Genomic DNA, 20,345 nt, shown 5'->3' on the forward strand with positions numbered 1-20,345 from the left:
ATACTAGAGTGGGTAGCCTATCCCTTCTCCAGTGGATCTTCCCACCCCAGGAATCTAACTGGGGTCTCCTACATCGCAGGCAGATTCCTTACCAACTGAGCTATGAGGGAAGCCCAAGGTCTCATATTCATTTTTCCCTCAATCAAAATGTGAATTCCCAAAGAGCAGGAAGGATATTCCTATTTTTCCTGTAAGGTCAGTAGACTACAGTTTCCTCAGTAAACTTACCAACATGACATGCACGACTCACTGAACTGGGTCCAAGTTCTAATATTCTGATGAATTCTTCATCCTCTCTGTAACTCCAGAGACTGAAACAAAGTGGCCATCGGAATATGGTCTTCTTTTGAAACCTGAAAGCTAACTCAGGCCAAGAGAAGTCAGATTCTTTCAAGTTTCAGTTTAAACACTTGGTCAGAGGAGTGGTCAAGGAAACTCTTCCCCTTTTCTGTCAACTTACTACAAAAATGATGTAACATTAAATATAATGTAAAAATTCATCCAAAAATCTCACTGGGCAAACATCTTGCAATATTCCCATTTCCTTCTCAGCCTTATTCCTATGCATCCTTATTTTTGCAGGCAGGGGTCTACATTGGTTTTTTTTATTAATTAATTACTTTGGCTCTATTGGATCTTAGTTGCAGCATGTGACATCTTCATTGTGTCATGAAAGATCCTTCCACACGGAGGGGGTGCACAAACTCTCATCGTGGTAAACGGGATTAGCTGCTCCCCAGAATGTGGGAATCAGCTCCCCAACCAGAGATCGAACCTGTGTCCCACGCCTTGCAAGGCAGATTCTTTACCACTGGCCCACCAGGGAAGTCCCTACATTCAGTTTTGCATTCTGCTTTTTATATAATGTTATAACAAAAGCATGTTCCATGTTGTAACCCAGCCTTCCTTTTTGATGGCACAGTATTTCTTTCAGCAACCATCTTACTTCTTGAGCAATTCTAGTCCCTGTCTTCCAGCTTGTTTTGGCATCACAGCTCATACTGCAGACATGCCTTTAGGTTCACTTCCTTACCACTGTTTCTCAGGGGCGCAGGATTATCCGGTCAAAGCATCCAAGTATCGCCATTGCTTTTAGAACTGCGGTCCGGCCAGAGGGTGGGAATATCAACGAGAGTCTTTCCCTGTTCTCATTCATTTTTGTTACTTTTATATAGGTGCCTCCTTGTAGTCCCAACTGGCCTTGCTCTAATTCTCAGGGTAGGAGGGGACGGTTGGCTATTTCCCAGGGCGGGTTGTTTTCCCGCTCTTCCTGATCTGTGTCCACGGATCTCCAGTCAAAAGGCTCTCCTTTCGGAGAGTGCGGAAAAAGCGCACCTGTCTTCCTGGCTTTGTTCCCCGCCCCGCCCCGCCCCGCCCCGCCCCTCCAGTCCCGGCCCCAGCCCCGCCCCTCACCCAGCCCCGCCCGCCCCTCGAGCCCCGCCCACCCCGCCCTTCGAGCCCCGCCCCACCCCACCCCGCCCCGCCCTCCAGCCCCGGCCCCGCCCCACCCAACCCCGCGGGGATTGGGACTACACTTCCCAGGAGCCCTTGCGCGGCCACCGCGGCGGCAACGTTCGCCGCCGGTTGGGACGCGAGGGCCCTAGCTGCAGCGGGGGCGGGCCGCGATGGCCGCGTGGGGCGAGCGGCTGGCGGGCGTGCGCGGGGTGCTGCTGGACATCTCTGGCGTCTTATACGACGGTGGTGAGGGCGGCGGCGCGGCGATCGCCGGCTCCGTGGAGGCGGTGGCGAGGTGAGTGGGCGCCGGGCGCTGCGCTCAGCGGGGTCCCGAGGGCCTCCGGCCCGGGGCGGGCGGGGGACGGGGCGGGGCTCCTGCTGCTGCTCTGGCCCCGCCCCGCGGGGTAAGCAGAGGGCCGGCCCCCGGGACCCAGAACCGGATTGCGCCAGGGGTCCGGCACACCTGGGCGATCATGGGGCTCTGCTGGTTAGAGTTCCTCCACTGTCCAGCAGGGCAGCTCCTTGCTGCTTGCTGCTGAGTCCTTGGAATGGGGCTAGTTTGAGGAGTTAGGATATGCTTAAGTGTGTAGTCCACAGCGGATTTAAAGACTTAGTGTTCAGTTCAGTCGCTCAGTCGTGTCTGACTCTTTGCGACCCCATGGACTGCAGCACACCAGGCCTCCCTATCTATCACCAACTCCCGGAGTTTACCCAAACATGTCCATTGAGTCGGTGATGCCATCCAGCCGTCTCATCCTCTGTCGTCCCCTTCTCCTCCTGCCTTCAGTCTTTCCCAGCATCGGGGTCTTTTTCGATGAGTCACTTCTTCCAATCAGGTGGCCAAAGTATTGGAGTTTCGGCTTCAGCATCAGTCCTTCCAATGAATATTCAGGACTGATTTCCTTTAGGATGGACTGGTTGGATCTCCTTGCAGTCCAAGGGATTCTCAAGAGTCTTCTCCAACACCACAGTTCAAAAGCATCAATTCTTTGGCGCTCAGCTTTCTTTATAGTCCAACTCTCACATCCATACATGACTACTGGAAAAACCATAGCTTTGACTAGACAGACCTTTGTTGGCAAAGTAATGTCTCTGCTTTTTAATATGATGTCTAGGTTGATCATAACTTTTCTTCCAAGGAGGAAGTGTCTTAATATCATGGCTGCAGTCAGCATCTGCAGTAATTTTGGAGCCCCCAAAATAAAGTCTGTCACTGTTTCTACTGTTTCCCCATCTATTTGCCATGAAGTGATGGGACCGGATGCCATGATCTTAGTTTTCTGAATGTTGAGTTTTAAGCCAACTTTTTCACTCTCCTCTCTTACTTTCATCAAGAGGCTCTTTAATTCTTCTTCGCTTTCTGCCGTTAAGTGTGGTATCATCTGCATATCTGATGTTATTGATATCTCTTCCGGCAATCTTGATTCCAGCTTGTGCGTCATCCAGCCCAGCATTTCTCATGATATACTTTGCATATAAGTGAGAAAAAGACTTACTGAGGAAAATGTAAAAAGTTCATTATATCGTTTTGTATTGGTTACATGTTTGAAATGATAGTAATTTGAATATGTTAGGCTAAATAAAATATATTTAATAATTCCACCTGCTTCTTTTGATCTTTGTTATTGTGGTTACCAGAAAACTTTAAATTACTTGTGGCCAGCATTATGATTCGGTTGGACTGCACTGAGCGTCTGCTTAGACAGTAGGAGGGCATCTTGCCCATTAGTCACGTGCACCGAGGGCACCGCCAGGACAGCTGTGGCACCGCTGGACCCCGGGCTTTGTAATTGCCATTGGCGTCTCAGAACCAGAAAGTTAGAGGGTCCATCGTGGTGAAGGGAAGGAGGAAGTGCCTTCCAGCTGGGGGGACAGTGGCTTCAAAACCTGAGGAAGAGAGCTTGGCAGGTTCCCCTTCACAGAACTGGAGAGCGCGAGAGGACTGGAGAGTGGCGGGGCCTGGCTACAGCGGGCCTTGAGAGTCGGGCAGAGCTGTTTGGATTCCATCCTGAGGAATGCAGGGAAAAGTCACTGAAGATTTTAGGCAGGAGTGTCATGGAATCTGATTTATGTTTTAAAGAAATTAAAATATAAAAAGTGAAAGTATATAAGTACCAGGTTCCCTGGTGGCTCAGATGGTGAAGAATCTGCCTGCAGTGCAGGAGGCCCAGCTTCAATCCCTGGGTCAGGACGATACCCTGGAGAAGGAAACGGCAACCCATTCTGATATTCTTGCCTGGCAGACTACAGGCAGATCCTGGCAGGCTACAGACCATGGGGTTGCAAAGAGTTGGACACAACTGAGCAACTAACAGTTTAGTTTTATACAAGTACCAAATGAAAACAGGAGAGATTCCCTTTGAAATCTGGGAGTGGGAGAAGAACTTTCTAGCTCTGCCTCAAAATCTAGACTCTTATCTTACATTGCTTGTGGAAGACGCATTTGGCGTTACCTGTTAGCATCTGCCTCATACGTGAGAAATGACATAGGTGGGAGGGCGTTTGTGGTAGTGCCTTGTGAGATAGCAGAAGACTAGAAACGTCTCAATTGTCCATCACAAGGGGAGTGTTGCAGTCTCAGCCTATCAGTGAAGTTCTGTGCTGTATAAAAAATGAGCACCCCGCCGTGTAGGCGTCCCATGTAGACGGTGCATGCTCTGACTGTCTTTTGGGTGGTAAAGGTAGGAATGCAAGCATGAATTCCTGCTGGTGTGTTTGCATAAAGAAGCTGGAGGGAAGAACTTCACTGTGTGAAGAGCTAGGGTGGTTGTGGGAAGGTGTGGGAACAAGACTCTTCCCTGGCTAACTTGGTATATAAACATTTATAACTCGGTATAACTTGGTATATAAACATTTTTACATGTTTTTGACCATGTGGATGTAGTTTCCTATTCAGGATACCAAAAAAGGAGTATTTTCTGAATTTTGTCTCAATAAAGCTGGAAAAAATGCCACATTTCCCTACCCCCACCCCTACCCCCGCCAACTCTTTTAAGAAGATCTCTGTCTGCAAAGTGCAGAAATAGCTGTCAGTGGGGCAGACGGCAGGGCTCCAGAGGAAACAGGGAGCAGCCAGCTGCAAGATCCTTGTGTGGTCCAGGGAGACAGGAAGGGGCATGGGCTAGTGGGTGGAGATGATAAGAAGCAGGGGAACTCAAGAGACCTTTTGGGAGCAGGACCAATGGGACCTTGGCCCACTGGATGTATGGGATATCGTGGGGTCCAGGGAGAAGATGAAGTGAAGAAGGGCTCTGGTGTTGCACTGCAGCACCAATGAGATGCTGAGATGGTGCTGATGAGATGGAGAGGGGCCAGAGTGGGGTGCAGGCAGGTGCCATGACGGCTCTTGACGCAGTGCCTGGCTCAGGGTAGACCCCAGGAGTGTGCCATTTAAATCTCACTTCCCATGTTCATATAGGAATTCCTATTGTATGTGCTTTTAATTATTTTAAAATCAGGACCACTTAAAAGCATCTTTACATTAAAGTAAAATACTCATCTCTTCTCCTGAGGGGGGTGGAGTTTCCCATTTTCAGTTATTTTCAATAGTGCTGCCACAAACATTCTAGAACATGTCTTTGGTGAATGCATGGTTGCATTTCTGCTGGGCACAGACCCAGGGGTGGACTTGCCGATCCTGAGATAGGCCTATAATCGTCGCTAGAAGATGCTGTCGGGTCATTTCCCAAAGTGGTGTATGTGAGCGTCCTCATGGCTCCGTTCCTCACAAACACGTGGGTTTGTGAGTCCTTGGCATCTTCGCAAGGTCATTTTTGCTTCTAGAAACCGGAGACATAAAGGAGATCAAGGATATGGACAGAGCCTCAGTCCCGTCCATCTACCTTCTGCGGAGGAGCACAGAGTGGCTTCAGCAATGGCCTTGGAGGAGGTTGGGCTGATTGTGAGCCCTTGCTTTCCAGTCAGTAGCATTGGTCTGGGGTGCACCCTTCCTGGGCCAGTGTGGCTCCAGGGATCCCTCAGGGAGCACTTCCTCTGTGCTGGGTATCCATGTCGCTCCATCCCCTGCTGCTGGGAGGCGGCTGTAATCTCCCTTGGTCAACTGAAGCCACTGCGGCCCAGGGCTGGCCCAGGGCTCACCAGGTCTCCACTGGGATGGCCTTGGGATCATGGGAACGTAGGTCCGCCCCACTCCTACCCTCTGTGCTGGACCTGAGCGTAGAGTCCTTTGAGGGAGACACGGGTATTGAAAAAGGGTGGGGGTCTTCTCTCCAGCAGCCTCCCCAGGTGATGCTCCCCCGACATGCTGTCCCACAGTCTGCCCACACCCCTGGGTGTGACTCTAAGGGGGATGATCCCTGCTTCATTAACCACAGATGGTTTGTGGACTGGTGTCCCCCCCGACAGCCCCCGGGAGGTTTTTGTCTTAAAAGAAAGGAAAAGTGAAGTCGTTCAGTTGTGTCTGACTCTTTGCGACCCCATGGACTGTAGCCCGCCAGGCTCCTCCATCCATGGGATTTTCCAGGCAAGGGTACTGGAGTGGGTTGCCATTTCCTTCTTCAGGGGATCTTCTCGACCCAGGGATCAAACCTGGGTCTCCCACATTGCAGTCAGACGCTTTACAGTCTGAGCCACCAGGGAAGCCTCATTTTGTCTTGGTCTGCTTTAATTCAACTGATTTATCTAACTGGAGTGTCTCTGGTAGCAGCAACACTGTATCAATCTAGCAGCCATATAATAGCAGGCTATACCAGTAGTCCTCAAATGCATCCCAGCTGAGAGGGGAGAAGTGCCTTCCCCATAGAGCGCGGGATCGTTTCTGGTGATTGACTATCATGCTGCCCAGGGGCCTGGAGAAGGAGGCCTGGAGATCTGAACCACCCTGGGGCTCCCTGGCATAAGACCACACCATGTCCTCACAACTCTTCCCCACCCACCAGGGCCTTACCTATGTGGCTCCCTTCTCTCCCTCCGCCCACCTCAGCCCCATGCTCCCAGTTACATAGACTTCGGGTGGATTTTCCCCTGACCAGCCCCTTAGCAGCCCAGCATCCACAGAACCGGGGCCCCCCTACCCCACACCGCAGCATCCTCTGGCTCAAGATCCTTTTCTCTCTAAAGACTAGGCCCCTCCACTCAGGCCCAGGCCTCCCATGGCCAACTGATCACATTCAGGCCCAAGGGAGCGGCCCCCACCCTCCTGTGGGTGCCGCCGGAGCCCTGTGTCCAGACCCTCCTGGCGGTGAGTGTGTGTGGATCCCCTCACCAGTAAAATCTACCTGCTCCTGGAGTGTCCCTGGGGATGGCAGACTTTGGGACATGCTTCCCTGGTGGCCCAGAGGTTAAAGCGTCTGCCTGCAATGCGGGAGACCTGGGTTCGATCCCTGGGTGGGGAAGATCCCCTGGAGAAGGAAACGGCAACCCATTCCAGTATTCTGGCCTGTAGAATCCCATGGAAGGAGGAGCCTGGTGGGCTACAGTCCACGGGGTTACAGTCAGACACGACTTCACTTTCACTTTCACTTTTCCCTCTCATAGTGGCTGAGCCAGGAATAGGCTCTCCTGGCGGGCGGGCCCTGCCTTGCTGGCCTCGGTGGAGACCGCTGGGCTTGCATCACTTTTTGTAGTTCCTTTGCAGCCACATCCTGCCCTCTCTGGGCTCCTTGATATGCGAGGCTGGCTTTGAAGTCGCAGGGAGCTCAGAGGAAGTTCCTGGGGTGAGAGCAGAGTTGCAGCGATGATGGGGTTCCCGGGACCCTGGGGGGTGTTTGCCTCCATGACGGCTCCCTATCGCCATGGGTGCCCAAACAGCACCTTCTTCTGTTCTGGAAACCCTGGAGCCGGGGAGGCGACTCGCCACTCCTCTTCCTAGCTGTCCGTGGTGACAGGTGTCCTCAGCTTTTGAAAAAATTCCCACCTTTTGGGGGATACAGAGCACATGGGGAATATCAACTCTGCTTTTTAAGATGCTGCTGTTGTTTAATCGGTAAGTCGTGTCCGACTCTTTGCATCCGCATGGACTTTAGCCTGCCAGGCTCCTCTGTCTGTGAGATTCTCCAGGCAAGAATACTGGAGTGGGTTGCCATGGGATGGAACCTGAGTCTCCTGCCTTGGCAGGCAGATTCTTTACCACTGAGCCACCGAGGAAGTCCTTTTAAGACAATATGGACCCCAATAATAGCATCACTGGTGATGGGTGGGAGGCCTGCGATGTCCCAGGTAGATGTTTGACCACACAAGCTACCTTCACAACCAGCCCATTTCAAAGCAGAGCCTGAGGCTCAGAGAGTTTCAGAAACTGGCACAAATGGGAAAAGTCATTGAGCCGGGACTACCTCCTCTGCACCCCTGAAGCCCCGTCCACCAGACTCCAAGCCCCAGTTTTCCCTGCAGTACTTCACGGCTTTTCATCAAAGATGCACTTGTTCACATATTTGTCAAGTGCTTTTGGTGGCTCAGCTGGTGAAGATTCCGCCTGCAATGCAGGAGATGTGGGTTTGATCCCTGAGTTGGGAAGATCCCCTGGAGAAGGGAAAGGCTACCTGCTGCAGTATTCTGGCCTGGAGAATTCCATGGACTGTATAGTCCATGAGGTCGCAAAGAGCTGGACACGACTGAGCGACTTTCACTTCTCACTTTTCTTCATACTAGGCTTCCCCAGTGACTCAGATGGTAAACAATCTGCCTGGAATGCAGGAAACCCAGGTTCGATCCCTGGGATGGGAAAAATCCCCTGGAGACAGGAAAGGCTACCCACTCCAGTATTCTTGCCTGGAGAATTCCATGGACAGAGGAGCCTGGTGGGCAGCCCATAGGGTCACAAAGAGTCAGAAGCAACTGAGCGACCCACACTTTCACTTTCACATTCTTTCCTGTTAGAAACACAGCCGGAGGCACTGGGACAGGGGCAGGGAGTGGGGCAGATGGAAGTCCCTGCCCCCAGCAGGGCTGACCATCCAGTATGGGGAGAGCAGCATAAACAGCACCCAGAAGGTGAGTGTCAGGGGGAGAGAGACTGAGCCGAGGTTGGGGAGCCCGTCCACGTGGAGCCGGTGACATGTAAGCCGGGCTCTGGACCTGTCCTCTGGGCCGGTAGCATCCCAGATGGGAGAGCAGGCGGTCCAGGCCTCCTGGAGCCACCAGGTGGGCCAGGTGGGGCCCGCTTACTGCCCCGGGGCTTGTGGTGGGCGTGGTCCCGGGACATCTGTAACCAGCCTGGGTCCCCTCAGCAGGCCATTTATTGGAGTCCATTCTTGGGCAGTTGGGCTCCCCAAGGGGAGCCATTCAGAGGCAGGGCGTGGCACAGCGGGGGCTGCCCCGCACAAAGGGAGCCCCAGAGGCATCTGCATGTGAAAGGCAGGGAGGGGGGCATTTACTGCATCCTGTCTCGGGCACTAAAGCACAGCTGTGGGGCCCCCTCGGCCCAGCCTTTTTGCGGCAGCGGAAGGAACCAGGGCCCGCCTTGGCCGAGCAGCCTCATAAAGCAATCGCCACCCGGGACTCACAGACCCGCGGCTGCTGCTTCCAAATGTGCACACAAGCCCCGTGACCCTGTGAAAGTCAGGACCCGCCCCTTAGGCCTTAATGCCTGAGGATCAGGGCCAGGGAGCTTGTCTGAAGCTCGGCTTCCTTGATGGTCAGCTCCGCCCCCACCTCGCTCCATCAGACCCCACAGACGCAGCCAACCAGAAGTGGCTCCCTGTGTCCCCTCGCCCCATCCCCCAGGTGTGGCCCAGCGCCTGCCAGAGGGGCTCTTGAGGCCCTCAGAGTTTCGGGCCGCTTGCTCTGAGTTCAGAGCCAGAAACAGCTCTGCTGAGTCAGCCTGGACTTTGGACAAGGGGCGTTTGTCTGGAATGCCCCGTCGCCATGCTGCTGATGTCAGGGGCTGACTTCAGAGCTGGGGGCCCCCAGTTGGGGGGTGAGTGCACAGTGACCCCCTCCCAGGCCCAGTGCTTGTTGCATAATGTCTACAGTTTTAATCTTCACAAGCCAGAGGTGGTACCTGGTTGTGAACAGTCCCACTCGGTGCCTGAATGGAGGCAGGGTCAGGGGCGGGCTGGGACTTGCTCAGAGAGCGGGGGTCAGCACCCCTTCCGAGGCAGGTGCCACACCCCGCAAGAAGATAGGAGTTTGCTCTGGCGGGCGGGGACCTGGGTCCGACTCCCAGCCCAAAGCTGTGGCTGTAATGTGGTCTTCGGCAAGTTCCTTAGGCTTTCTGTGCATCCGTTTCATCTCCTGGAAGCTGTTGTAACTGCCCTTGGGGCTGTCCATCCTGAGTGTCCCGGGGACCTCTGGCAGGACAGCCAGCCTCGGTTCCCCCCACACCCCCGCCTTCGCTGGTTGAACTTTGCCCTCTTTCTTATCGGTTGCCTCAGCTCACCTGCTGTCTCCATCTGCTGTCCCAGGTGCCCTGAGCATCTGGCTTCCTGTCCAGTTGCCTGCCTCGAGGGCCTGAATGTCCCCAGCACCCAGCCCTGGGCCTGCCGGAGGTGTGGTTGTCTTTGTTACCACCATCGTCATTCACGGAGCATTTGCAACGTGCTTCAGAACAGTCCTGTCAAGTAGCTTCTGCTAGTGCCCCATTTTACAGAGGTGGAAACTGAGGTCGGAGAGGGTTAGGTGACAAGCCTTGGTCTCACACAGGGACATGGTGGTGGAGGTGCTGTGGGTGTGTCTGCTTCCCAAGCTGAGGCCCCCTCACCCCAAGAATACCCGGCCTCTGTCCCCTGCAGTGCCCAGCCCGTGACCAGCCAGTGACCACATCAGGGGAGAACTGACTGGCAGCTGACCTTCCAAAGCTGGGGAGTGGTCCACAGATCCCTTGGCTCCTGAAAACGTGTCTTTTAAGCGCCTCGTGTCCCTCTGGGCCTCGGTCTCCCCCTCTGTGAAAGGAACCACCAAACTGGACAGTCTCCAAGTCTCCTCTGGTTTGTGGATTCCTGTGCATCTGATTCCAAATTTCGTTTATCTAACTAGTAAAGTGATGCTGTGAGCTTGGTGTGGCTCTCTGATCAGAGTTCAGAGGCTCAGGCAAGTCAGAGCGAGAACTCACTGGATGGCAGAGGGGGCGGCCCCGGGTGGGGAAGGTGTGCCGCATGTTTCGTAAGGACCCTGGCTCTGGGCCTGCCCGACGTTTCTATTTGACTGTCCCCCTCCTTCTCCCCGTCCCTCTGAGGTCACTGGCTGGCTGGTCCACACTGAGCCTCAGCCAGGGCCACCTGCGTGTGTCACCGCCTGTGTTCTCTCCTCTCCGTCCAGACTTTGGACTCCCGTTTCTTGCCTGGACTCTTGACGACACACTGTGCCCAGCAGAGGGCCAGATGGAGAGTGGGCAGGGACCTCCCCGGACCCCGCAGTGGGCCGTCGCAGGCTGGCCGGAAGGTCTGCTCTGGTGGAAAGAAGCGGGAGGTGCAGCAGGCCCAGCTGGTGCTGCTGGCAAAGGCTTCCGGCAGCCCAGTGTTCACGGCCCTGGTGACGTCAGCACATGCTAGGGCTCCTCTTGGGCCCCCTGTGCCCCTCCCCACCGAAGAGCTGGGAGGCTGGGCGCTACCCCATTTCATGGCTGGATTTCAGACCCCGGAGTCTGGCCCAGGGGTGCCTGGCGCAGGGCTTGTGCACGGTGCAGCTGCCAGACCTCAGCTGGGAAGCCAGACCCCCTTCTCACGTGGCAAAAGCCCTTCTGTCGTGCTCCCTGACACCGAGCTCCTGCCCGTTCATCTGGGCACATGGGGAGCTGGGCCGGGTTCCTCCCAGAATCAACGTGGCTGCCCCTTGGTGTGTGAGAATGATGGTATTTTTATTTTTTTCCTTCTTCTTCCTCCCTTCTTCCCTCCCTCATCTTTTCTCTTTCTCCCTCTCCCCGCCACCTCCCTCCTTTCCTTTCTTTTTTTTTTTTAAATGACTGTATTTCTCTGCTGCAGGACTGCCCCTGCTCTGCGCACGGGCTCCCACGTGACCCTATGATAAAATAGCAAGTCCTTAGAACAAATAGGCCCTTTGCACATTTCAATTTTCCCAATGTGTGCAGTCCGTCTCCGTGGCTTTCCAAAAGGGAAGCAGCCACAGATCTCAACGTCAGACAGTGGCTGGCGCTGCCGTGGAGCCCCGCCACGTAACAAAGATCTGGAGGCCGGGAGATGGGGCAACCGGGAATCCTGTTCTCTGAGGATCTCCACTGGGCGCTGCTGCCCGGGTTTCAGTTCATACTGACTGCCCCCCAGGGTGCTGCGGGGGTCCTTTCCTTCTCTTGGAAACCGGAACCACAAAGATTCATTTATCTGCAGCTGTGGCCATTTTTGATGGAAAGAGGGGCTTCTCTCCACCAGGTAGTGGTGGAGAGTTGAGTTGTGGCCCCCGGGCTGGGGGCGCAGAGCAGGCAGTGTGGGTCAGGGAGGCGGGAATGTGGGGAACATGCTCTTCCCCTCCCCTCCTTCCATCCCCTCCTGGTGTGTTTCTCCTGTCTCACGTCAGCGCTCCAGGCCACTGGATGTGGAGATGGTCCCTGGCAGAGACTTCAGCCCGGGGTGGGCCTGTGGACCTCACACAGCTCTTGTGAAGACCAGCCCAGTTCAGTTCAGTTCAGTCGCTCAGTCGTGTCCGACTCTTTGCAACCCCATGAACCGCAGCACGCCAGGCCTCTCTGTCCGCCACCAGCTCCCGGAGTCCACCCATACCCATGTCCATCGAGTCGGTGATGCCATCCAACCATCTCATCCTCTGTCTCCTCTTCTCCTGCCCTCAATCTTTCCCAGCATCAGGGTCTTTTCAAATGAGTCAGTTTTTCGCATCAGGTGGCCAAAGTATTGGAGTTTCAGCTTCAACATCAGTCCTTCCAATGAACACCCAGGACTGATCTCCTTTAGGATGGACTGGTTGGATCTCCTTGCAGTCCAAGGGACTTTCAAGAGTCTTCTCCAACACCACAGTTCAAAAGCATCAATTCTTGGGCACTCAGCTTTCTTTATAGTCCAACTTTCACATCCATACATGACTACTGGAAAAACCATGGCCTTGACTAGGAGGACCTTTGTTGACAAATTAATGTCTTTGCTTTTTAATATGGTGTCTAGGTTGATCATAACTTTCCTTCCAAGGAGTCAGCATCTTCTAATTTCATGGCTGCAATCACCATCTGCAGTGATTTTGGAGCCCAGAAAAATAAAGTCAGTCAGTCACTGTTTCCACTGTTTCCCCATCTATTTGCCATGAAGTGATGGGACTGGATGCCATGATCTTCATTTTCTGAATGTTGAGCTTTAAACCAACTTTTTCACTCTCCTCTTTCATTTTCATCAAGAGGCCTTTTAGTTCTTCTTCGCTTTCTGTCATAAGGGTGGTGTCATCTGCATATCTGAGGTTATTGATATTTCTCTTGGCAATCTTGATTCCAGCTTGTACTTCATCCAGCCCAACGTTTCTCACGATGTACTCTGCATATAAGTTAAATAAGCAGGGAGACAATATACAGCCTGGATGTACTCCTTTCCCGATTGGAACCATTCTGTTGTTCCATGAAGACCAGCCTAGGGGCATGTAAATTAAAGGACATGGACCCTCCTTTCTCTGTGGTTGGGAGATGTCACCATCCTCTACCCTCGTTTGTCGCTTCAAGTTCGACCTGCCAGCCTGCAGCCTTCCCTACCCGCTCAGGAGCCCACCCAGCTTGAGGCCTCCTCTCCTTCACCATCCTGTGAGGGGTCCCTCTCCTCTGGGTGGTAATAAGGTTTGGCATCACCATCAGCCTGGCCTTTCAGACCCCACCTCACCCCACCCCCGTCAGTAGGACCCAGCCCTTGCTCCTGGGAGGCCCAGGTGTAGGAGCAGCGGACGGGAGGGCCTGCCAGCAGCGGGGGCCTCTCTGCTTGGTGATGGGGTGGCTGGAGCATGGTGGGGGCAGGCCCTGCCTGCTCTGGGCAGTGGGGGCAGGGAGCGGGGGCAGGGAACGAGATCGGGAGCCTGTCTGCTAGCCACTTACTGGCCGACGTTCTCCGCACACATTGAGCGAGCTTTGACCGTGGGCCAGGCCCAAGCCGGCGCCTCGAAGATCTCCCTGTAGCTTCAGCACGTGAGGCTGTTATCATCCCATCTTCCGGATGAAGAAACTGAGCCCCAGGGAGAAGAAATAGCTTGTGGAGGTGCCACAGCCCATAGTCATCAGGCCCTGGAACACCTCCCGGTTGCTCCTTGACCTCCTGGCCTCCCGCTCAGTATTAGAGCGTCTTTCATATGCATTTGTCCTGTGGCTGCAGGAAGGCACGAGTTGCCCTGCGTCTCGTCCTACTGTCTATCCATCTGGACTCACGAGGGTCCACTGTTCTCTCCCTAACCCTAACCCTAACAGACGCTGAAGCAGTGCTCCCCACGGGCAGGATTGGCAGTGAGCCCTCCCGAGGTTCTCTGGGTGCTAGAATGACTTGGTTCCATTAGAATTTGGATCACTTAAGTGCTTCTCACAGAAAAGCACTGCCGTGTTTCAAGAGCTGCGAAAGCCAAGTGGGACAGACTCTGCCTGGGAGGGGACAGAAGTCTGGGGGGCCTTCCTGGAGGAAGGGACAAACGAACCAGGCTCTGAAGGATACGTAGGATTTACCATAGGGAGTGGGTGACGGCAAAGACTCAGGGTGATGGCAAAGACTCAGGGTGATGTGAGGGCCTTTGGGGTCAGATGATGGTAAGAGGTGGCTGGGGCGGGGTGGGGACTGAGCTTGGAGGGGCCTTCCCCAGGGCAGCCTCCTTGCCCCTGTCCAGCTCCTCTGTGGTGAGCCCAGAGGGCACAAGGTGGTGGAGCTGTGCCAAGGTCAGCCAGGATGTCCAGTAATCGTCCCAGCACTCTACCTGCTCCTGAGCGATAATGAGAGGGTTTCCATTATTTTCGGGTGAGCGCCCCTGGCAGATGCCGACAGCTAGCAGATGTGTGAGGTCCAAGGTGATTTGCAAGGGACCCGCTCATGTGATGCTCAGTAATGGCATCATGCGACGCTGTCACTCAGAGCTTGTCCCAGCCTCCGGGAGGAGGTAAAGGTCAGTTCAAAGAGCCGGTGCGCCCACGGGAAGCAGGGGCAAGTCCCCACCCACTCCGGGAGGGGTCCAGGGAGGCACAGGGGACTGAGAACGTGGCCGCGGTCTCAGAGGGGACGTCCGGCCGGAGCCCTGCTCTGGCTGCCAGGGCCCTGCGGTACGCCCTCTGTCCCCAGGGTTCCAGGGTGTTGGGGGATGGGAAGGCCTGGCCCAGCCCAATGCTGACGTCCCTGGGGCTCGCTGCCCTTGGGAGGCCCATGGCAGGCTCTGCCACAGCCCTGAAGCCACTCCTGGCTCCCTCTCTCCTGACATTGGGTTCGTGTGTTCCAGGCCGTTCAAGGCTGAATCTGATATTAAGCAGTGACCCCTCCAAGAGACTCCAAGGCTTTGGCTCCTCCACTGTCTTAGTCTGCCGGAACAGAGTACCACAAGCTGGGGGGCTCAGTGACAGAGGTTTATCTGCCCCTAGTCCTGAAGTCTGGGTGTCCGAGATCGAGGTGCCCTAAGGTGGGTTTTTTGGGGGGAGCCCTCTTCTCGGCTTGCTAGGCGGCCCCCTTCAACTGTGCCCTGACGTGGCCTCCTCTCTGTGGTTGCAGAGGGATCCCTGGCATCTCTGGCTGTGATTCTGTCCTGTCCCGGCCCCGCCCTTTCATCCTCTCCTAACCTTCATTTCCCTCCCGAGGGGGTCAGCCTACGAGATGAGGGGCGGGACACAGTTGAGCCAAGAGCGGCTCACACGCTGTGTGACCTTCTCGGGTCTCTGCCTCCCGGAGCTCCTGTTTTCTCATCCCTGGGACAGGCTCCTGGTTCTCGTCTCCATAGCTCACAGACTCAATTTGGCAGGTGCTTAATGCCTTGTGTGCTCCAGGCTCCTGGCCCTGGGGGTGCATGTGGGGGACACAGGGTGTCCAAAGGGGGCTCTGCCCTCAAGGGGTGAGGATGACATCGGATCACAGATACCGACCCCCAAGGCAAGGCTGAATGTAATGTATTCATCCTTTACTATTTTTTATAATAATAATGAATAATGCTTTAGGGCTTCTTTGATGGTTCAGTGGTAAAAAAAAAAAAAATCTACCTACAATGCAGAAGACACAGGAGATGATGGTTGGATCCCTGGGTCGGGAAGATCCCCTGGAGGAGAAAATGGCAACCCACGCTGGTATTCTTTCCTGGAGAATCCCATGGACAGAGGAGCCTGGCAGGCTACAGTCCGAAGGGTTGCAAAGAGTCAGACAGGACCGAGCATGTACGCATCCATCCAACCAGTACTTTTTTTACTTTTAGTAATTAAGGAAAATGAAGAGACGACTTGGGGCTCATGCCAGAAAGCGAAAAGAGGGTGTGGTCAGGGACATGAATGGATAGACCCGTGGTGAGGGGCCTTCCCCGAGCATTGCCCACTGCTGTCCAGGGGCTGATTCAGTCCTAAAACTAGTAATTTTATTTTATTTTTAATTGGAGGATAATTACTTTACAATATCATGTTGGTTTCTGCCATACAACAGCATGAATCAGCCACAGGTGTACATATGTCCCCTCCCTCTTCTACCTCCCTCCCACCCCACCCCACCCCACCCCTCTAGGTGGTCACAGAGCCCCAGTTTGAGTTCCCTGGGTCATACAGCAAATTCCCACTGGCTATCTGTTTTACATATGGTAGTCTATGGGGTCACACAGAGTCGGACACGACTGAAGCAACTTAGCAGCAGCAGCAGCAGTATAGAGGTTTCCATGTTGCTTTCTCCATTTGAGTACTTTTGATTTTAAAGCACTGTGTCTCCAGTAAACGTACGTTGTGTGTCGGTGGAGAACAGTGTCTGCGGTGAGTTCTGTTGTTTACCTGTGTTTCATGGGCATCGGAGCTGTGTTTGGAATAGCAGCTGCGAGGTCCTGTCATCTCACCGTCACACGATTGCTCACTGTTCTGAGAAGGTCACATCGTAATCCATTAGCAATAATTAGTCCCCCGGCACCCGCTGCCTTCTTCCCTCAACTGCTCCATTAACTTGGGTGCGGATCGCACATCCCAAGCGCCAATCCGTGGAAGATCTGTCCGTAATATACAAGGTGATGCTATTAGTTACAATATATTAACTGCCTAATTTAAAAATACAAAAGCTGTCTTTATGAAGGGCAATTAACCACTAAGCGTAATTGATAATTCATAACCCCCTGATTAGGAAAGACAAATACTGAGAAAGGACTGAATCACCTGGGCTGCTGGTTGCACGACATTGTCAGCCTCTCCGTCTGCATTTGTTCGCCCTGTTGTCAGTAGGGCCTGACGTTTCTTCCTAGGTCTCACCTGTCGGCTGCGGCGCCTGGGGGGTCTGGAGGCTCACCGTCACGTGGGAGTGCGTGTCTTCACCACCGAGTGGGGTGCAGTGAAGGGGGTGCAGGCTCGGGGCCCCCTCAGGGGAAGTAGCAGGCGTGGTCCTAAGGCAGGGTGCCTCTCACCAGCTGTCATCTGGACTTGCCATCACTCAGTCACTCAGCAAACGCTTGTCAGGGGCCTGCCGTGGGCCCCGCCGTCAGACCTCGTTCCTGACCTCATGGAGCATGCGAGTCTGGGAGAGAGACGCTGAACAAGTGCAGACATGAGATGATTGGAGATACGGGTTAGTGTCAGAAAGAAAAGCAGCCTAGAGACAGAGTGGGCAGCGTCACCCAGATGGTCGCAGAAGGTGACGTTGGACAGACCCTTCACATTTTCCCTAGGGTTTCTCGAACCTCCTGACTTGCAGCCTGGTGACTTCCATGGCCCTCCCACGCCATGGCCCGGAGTGCATCCAGGGAGGGCCCTGTGTGCTCCGGACCAGGCCAGGTAGCCGGCCCGCTGGCCCCCTTGCTATTGCAGGGCCCCCCTTCCTTCTGGGGGTCCCTGTTCCTTTGTCTCCTTGCTTCCCTTCCAGTCTCAGCTCCAGAGCTGTCTCCTCCCCGGGGAGGCCTCCTGTCCTGCCCACGCTGCCTGGCCATCCTGTCTCCTCACCTCTTTGGTCCTTCCCGTCACCTCTCGTCCTGATCCCAGCGCCCCTCCTCTGTGCGGTCTCCCACCTTACGCACCGACTGAGGGTCCGGGGTCGGAGAGCCCGCCTGTGGGCACTGCGGCGTGTCCGTGTGCCAGTCAGCAGGTGCTCAGTCGCTGTTGGCAGAAGGGTTCAGTGTTATTTCCCTGGCTTCTCTCTGGGCATCGGCTTTTGTGACTTGGCCTTCACAGAGCCTGCCTGGGTGCAGTGGGGCTGCAGGGCCTCCCGTGAGCCCGGACAGGCTGTCAGAGCTGCTGACGCCGCGGGCATCCCCGGCTCCTGTCCCGGTAGCTTGCCCGTGCACCCGATGCCTCCGTCTGGCCGACCTGTCTTCAGTGACAGCGGCGAGACAGCACACTTCAGGCGTGGTCCCCGGCCTTTGCGTTTTGGAGAAATGTGGATACTCAGGGGTCAGCTCAGGTGCTCAGTGGAGATGCTCACTGTGGTGGGAGGGCCCGGAGGGGTGGCTGGGACGCTCAGAGGGGACCTCCACCAGGCTGAGCGGCGTGGTGCGGTGAGGTGCGGGGAGGTGTTGAGTGGGTCCCGGGAGGCGGGCGGATTAGCACGTGTGAAGAGGCGGTGTGTCCCGGGTGGAAGGGCATGGCCGTGAGCCAGGCAGAAGCAGAGGTCACGTGGGGACTCGGGGCGTCTCAGGTGTGCCGAGCTCAGCGAGGATGAGAAGGGTCTTCTCCAGCTCAGAAACCCCAGGGTCCAGTGAGGCTGTCGAGGCCCAGTTCAGGAGCCCGTGGAGACCCGGCTTGCTCTGGACTGTTCCCCTGGAGAAGAAGCACCCATCCACGCCCCTCCCCCGGCGGCCGGGCTGCCTGCTGACAGCCCCCTCCCTGGCCTGTCTCCCCTCTGCAGGCTGAAACGGTCCCGGCTGAAGGTGAGATTTTGCACCAATGAGTCGCAGAAGTCGCGGGCGGACCTGGTGGGGCTGCTGCGACGGCTGGGCTTTGACGTCTCTGAGGGCGAGGTGACCGCCCCAGCCCCCGCCGCCTGCCTGATCCTGAAGCAGCGAGGCCTGCGGCCACACCTGCTCGTCCACGATGGTAGGCCCCCCTTGGGCCCCTGTGGGGGTGAAGGCGCCCCCTTTCCAGCTGGGGGCTGGGGAGGACACAGAGGGAGCACCTGGCCCTTGTTAGACCTGTGGGCCTTGATGCTGGGACCCTGGCCCCATCCATCCTGGCATCATCCTGGGCCCAGGGGTCGGGGTGGTGGTGGGTGGTGGTCAGAGGCAGGGTCCATATGGCTCCTTGGAGGCAGGAAAACCCTGAGTCTGTTTTCTGTGATCCAGGATGGAGCAAGGTGGCAGGAAATTGTCAAGGGGGGCAAGATTTTAGCCTCTGGGGTCTGTGTCTGTGTGTGAGAGAGAGAGAGACAGACAGACAAATAGAACAGATGCAAAGTTAGGTCTGTAGGTTTCGGAACCGTATTTGTAAAAACCAGCCCCACGCGCTGGCTAATGGCACAGGTTTACTTGCTAACATCAGTCTGAAGGAAGGACAGAGTCCCTTTGACCCTCAGCTGGGAGTTTTGCTGAAATGAAGAAGAAAGAACAGTATTACCTGGCACCTTCTGAATATTTAAAAAGAAGAGACAGTACATGCTTCAGAATTCAGGACACTTTTCTGTCGTTGTCTTCCTGCTTCCTTCCTCTGCGCTTGGTGTTGTTATTTACAAACCTGCGGCAGAGGCAAGCACGCTTTTCTACCCCTGGACAGGGGTAGGGGACTCCCAGAAATGGAGAGAGCTCCTGAAGGTCTGGAGGCCAAGTCCACAGCTCTGGCGCCAGTTGAGGGCGACATGCCCAGGCTTTGGAAACTGTTTTTCTCGAAATGCTTCCTCTGTGATCTGGGATCCTTGCCAATGTCTTTAGAACAGGTCCTTAAAGTAACAGAAAGATTTAAGAGAGAAAAACCTCCCCTCCCCGGGGCAGGGGCAGAGGGAGGGGTCGGGGTGGACCTACCAGAGATGAGAGGGAAACTCAGCGTTCCCCTTGAAGACATCGTTCATCAGTGAGTCCAACAGGCAGATGTTGGAGCTCGAGAAGCTGTGGGGAAAGCCAGGCACCCTTCGTCACCTGTACTCTTGCATCTGTGTTTTGCATATGTGTCCCTGTCTTTTCAAGACCTTGAATCGTTTTCAGGTTTTATTGTCGATGAATTCCACCTCCCCCTCCTCAACTTTTTGTTATGAGGATTTTCAAATAGACAGCAAAGCTGAAAGAATTTTATTTGGAATATTTGTTTGCCCTTCACCTTGACTTTACCAATGACATTTTGCCATGTTTTCTTCATTAGACATCTCCCCATCCCTCCATCCAACTATCCACCTTTATCTTTCTGATGCATCTCAAAGTCACTTGCAGACTTTGGTGGTGGTGGTTATTCCTAAGTCGTTCAGTTGTGTCCAACTCTTTGCGACCCCATGGACTGTAGCCTGCTAGGCTCCTCTGTCCGTGGGATTTCCCAGGCAAGAACACTGGAGTGGATTGCTATGCCCTCCTCCAGGGGATCTTCCCGACCCAGGCATCGAACCCTTCTCTCTCCCTCTTTTCAGGAGTCCGCTCGGAATTTGATCAGATCGACACGTCCAACCCAAACTGTGTCGTAATTGCAGACGCCGGAGAAGGCTTTTCTTATCAAAACATGAATAAAGCTTTCCAGGTGCTCATGGAGCTGGAAAACCCTGTGCTCTTCTCACTGGGAAAAGGGTAAGTCGGCTGGAGGGGAGTCGTTTCCGGCCACTCTGGGCGATGCTCCGTGGGTCTCTCTGACTTAAGGAATCAGCAGAGAAGCTGGGAAGGGTGGGCATGGGGTGGACGCAGTGTGGCTCCTTCTTCCTTCCCTCTCCTTTTCTTGCTTTTTCCCCATCATTTTGTCA

The 20,345-nt window shown here is 54.8% G+C and overlaps 1 protein-coding gene across 4 annotated transcripts in view; it reads left to right on the forward strand.

Moving 5' to 3' along the window:
* The first annotated feature begins 1,540 nt into the window (after positions 1 to 1,540).
* Positions 1,541 to 20,345, forward strand: part of LHPP (phospholysine phosphohistidine inorganic pyrophosphate phosphatase) — a 128,143-nt gene continuing 109,338 nt past the window's right edge. Inside the window, exons 1-3 of one of the 4 annotated variants that reach the window (XM_061403812.1) lie at positions 1,541 to 1,750; positions 18,324 to 18,511; positions 20,022 to 20,175. In XM_061403812.1, coding sequence (XP_061259796.1) covers positions 1,626 to 1,750; positions 18,324 to 18,511; positions 20,022 to 20,175 — 467 coding nt within the window. In that variant the 5' untranslated portion in view covers positions 1,541 to 1,625. The remainder of the gene's footprint in view (positions 1,751 to 18,323; positions 18,512 to 20,021; positions 20,176 to 20,345) is intronic. The other 3 variants (XM_061403816.1, XM_061403813.1, XM_061403815.1) reach the window with 3 other exon arrangements.

This window comes from Bos javanicus, chromosome 26 (assembly GCF_032452875.1).
Source record: "Bos javanicus breed banteng chromosome 26, ARS-OSU_banteng_1.0, whole genome shotgun sequence".
NCBI lineage: Eukaryota > Metazoa > Chordata > Mammalia > Artiodactyla > Bovidae > Bos > Bos javanicus.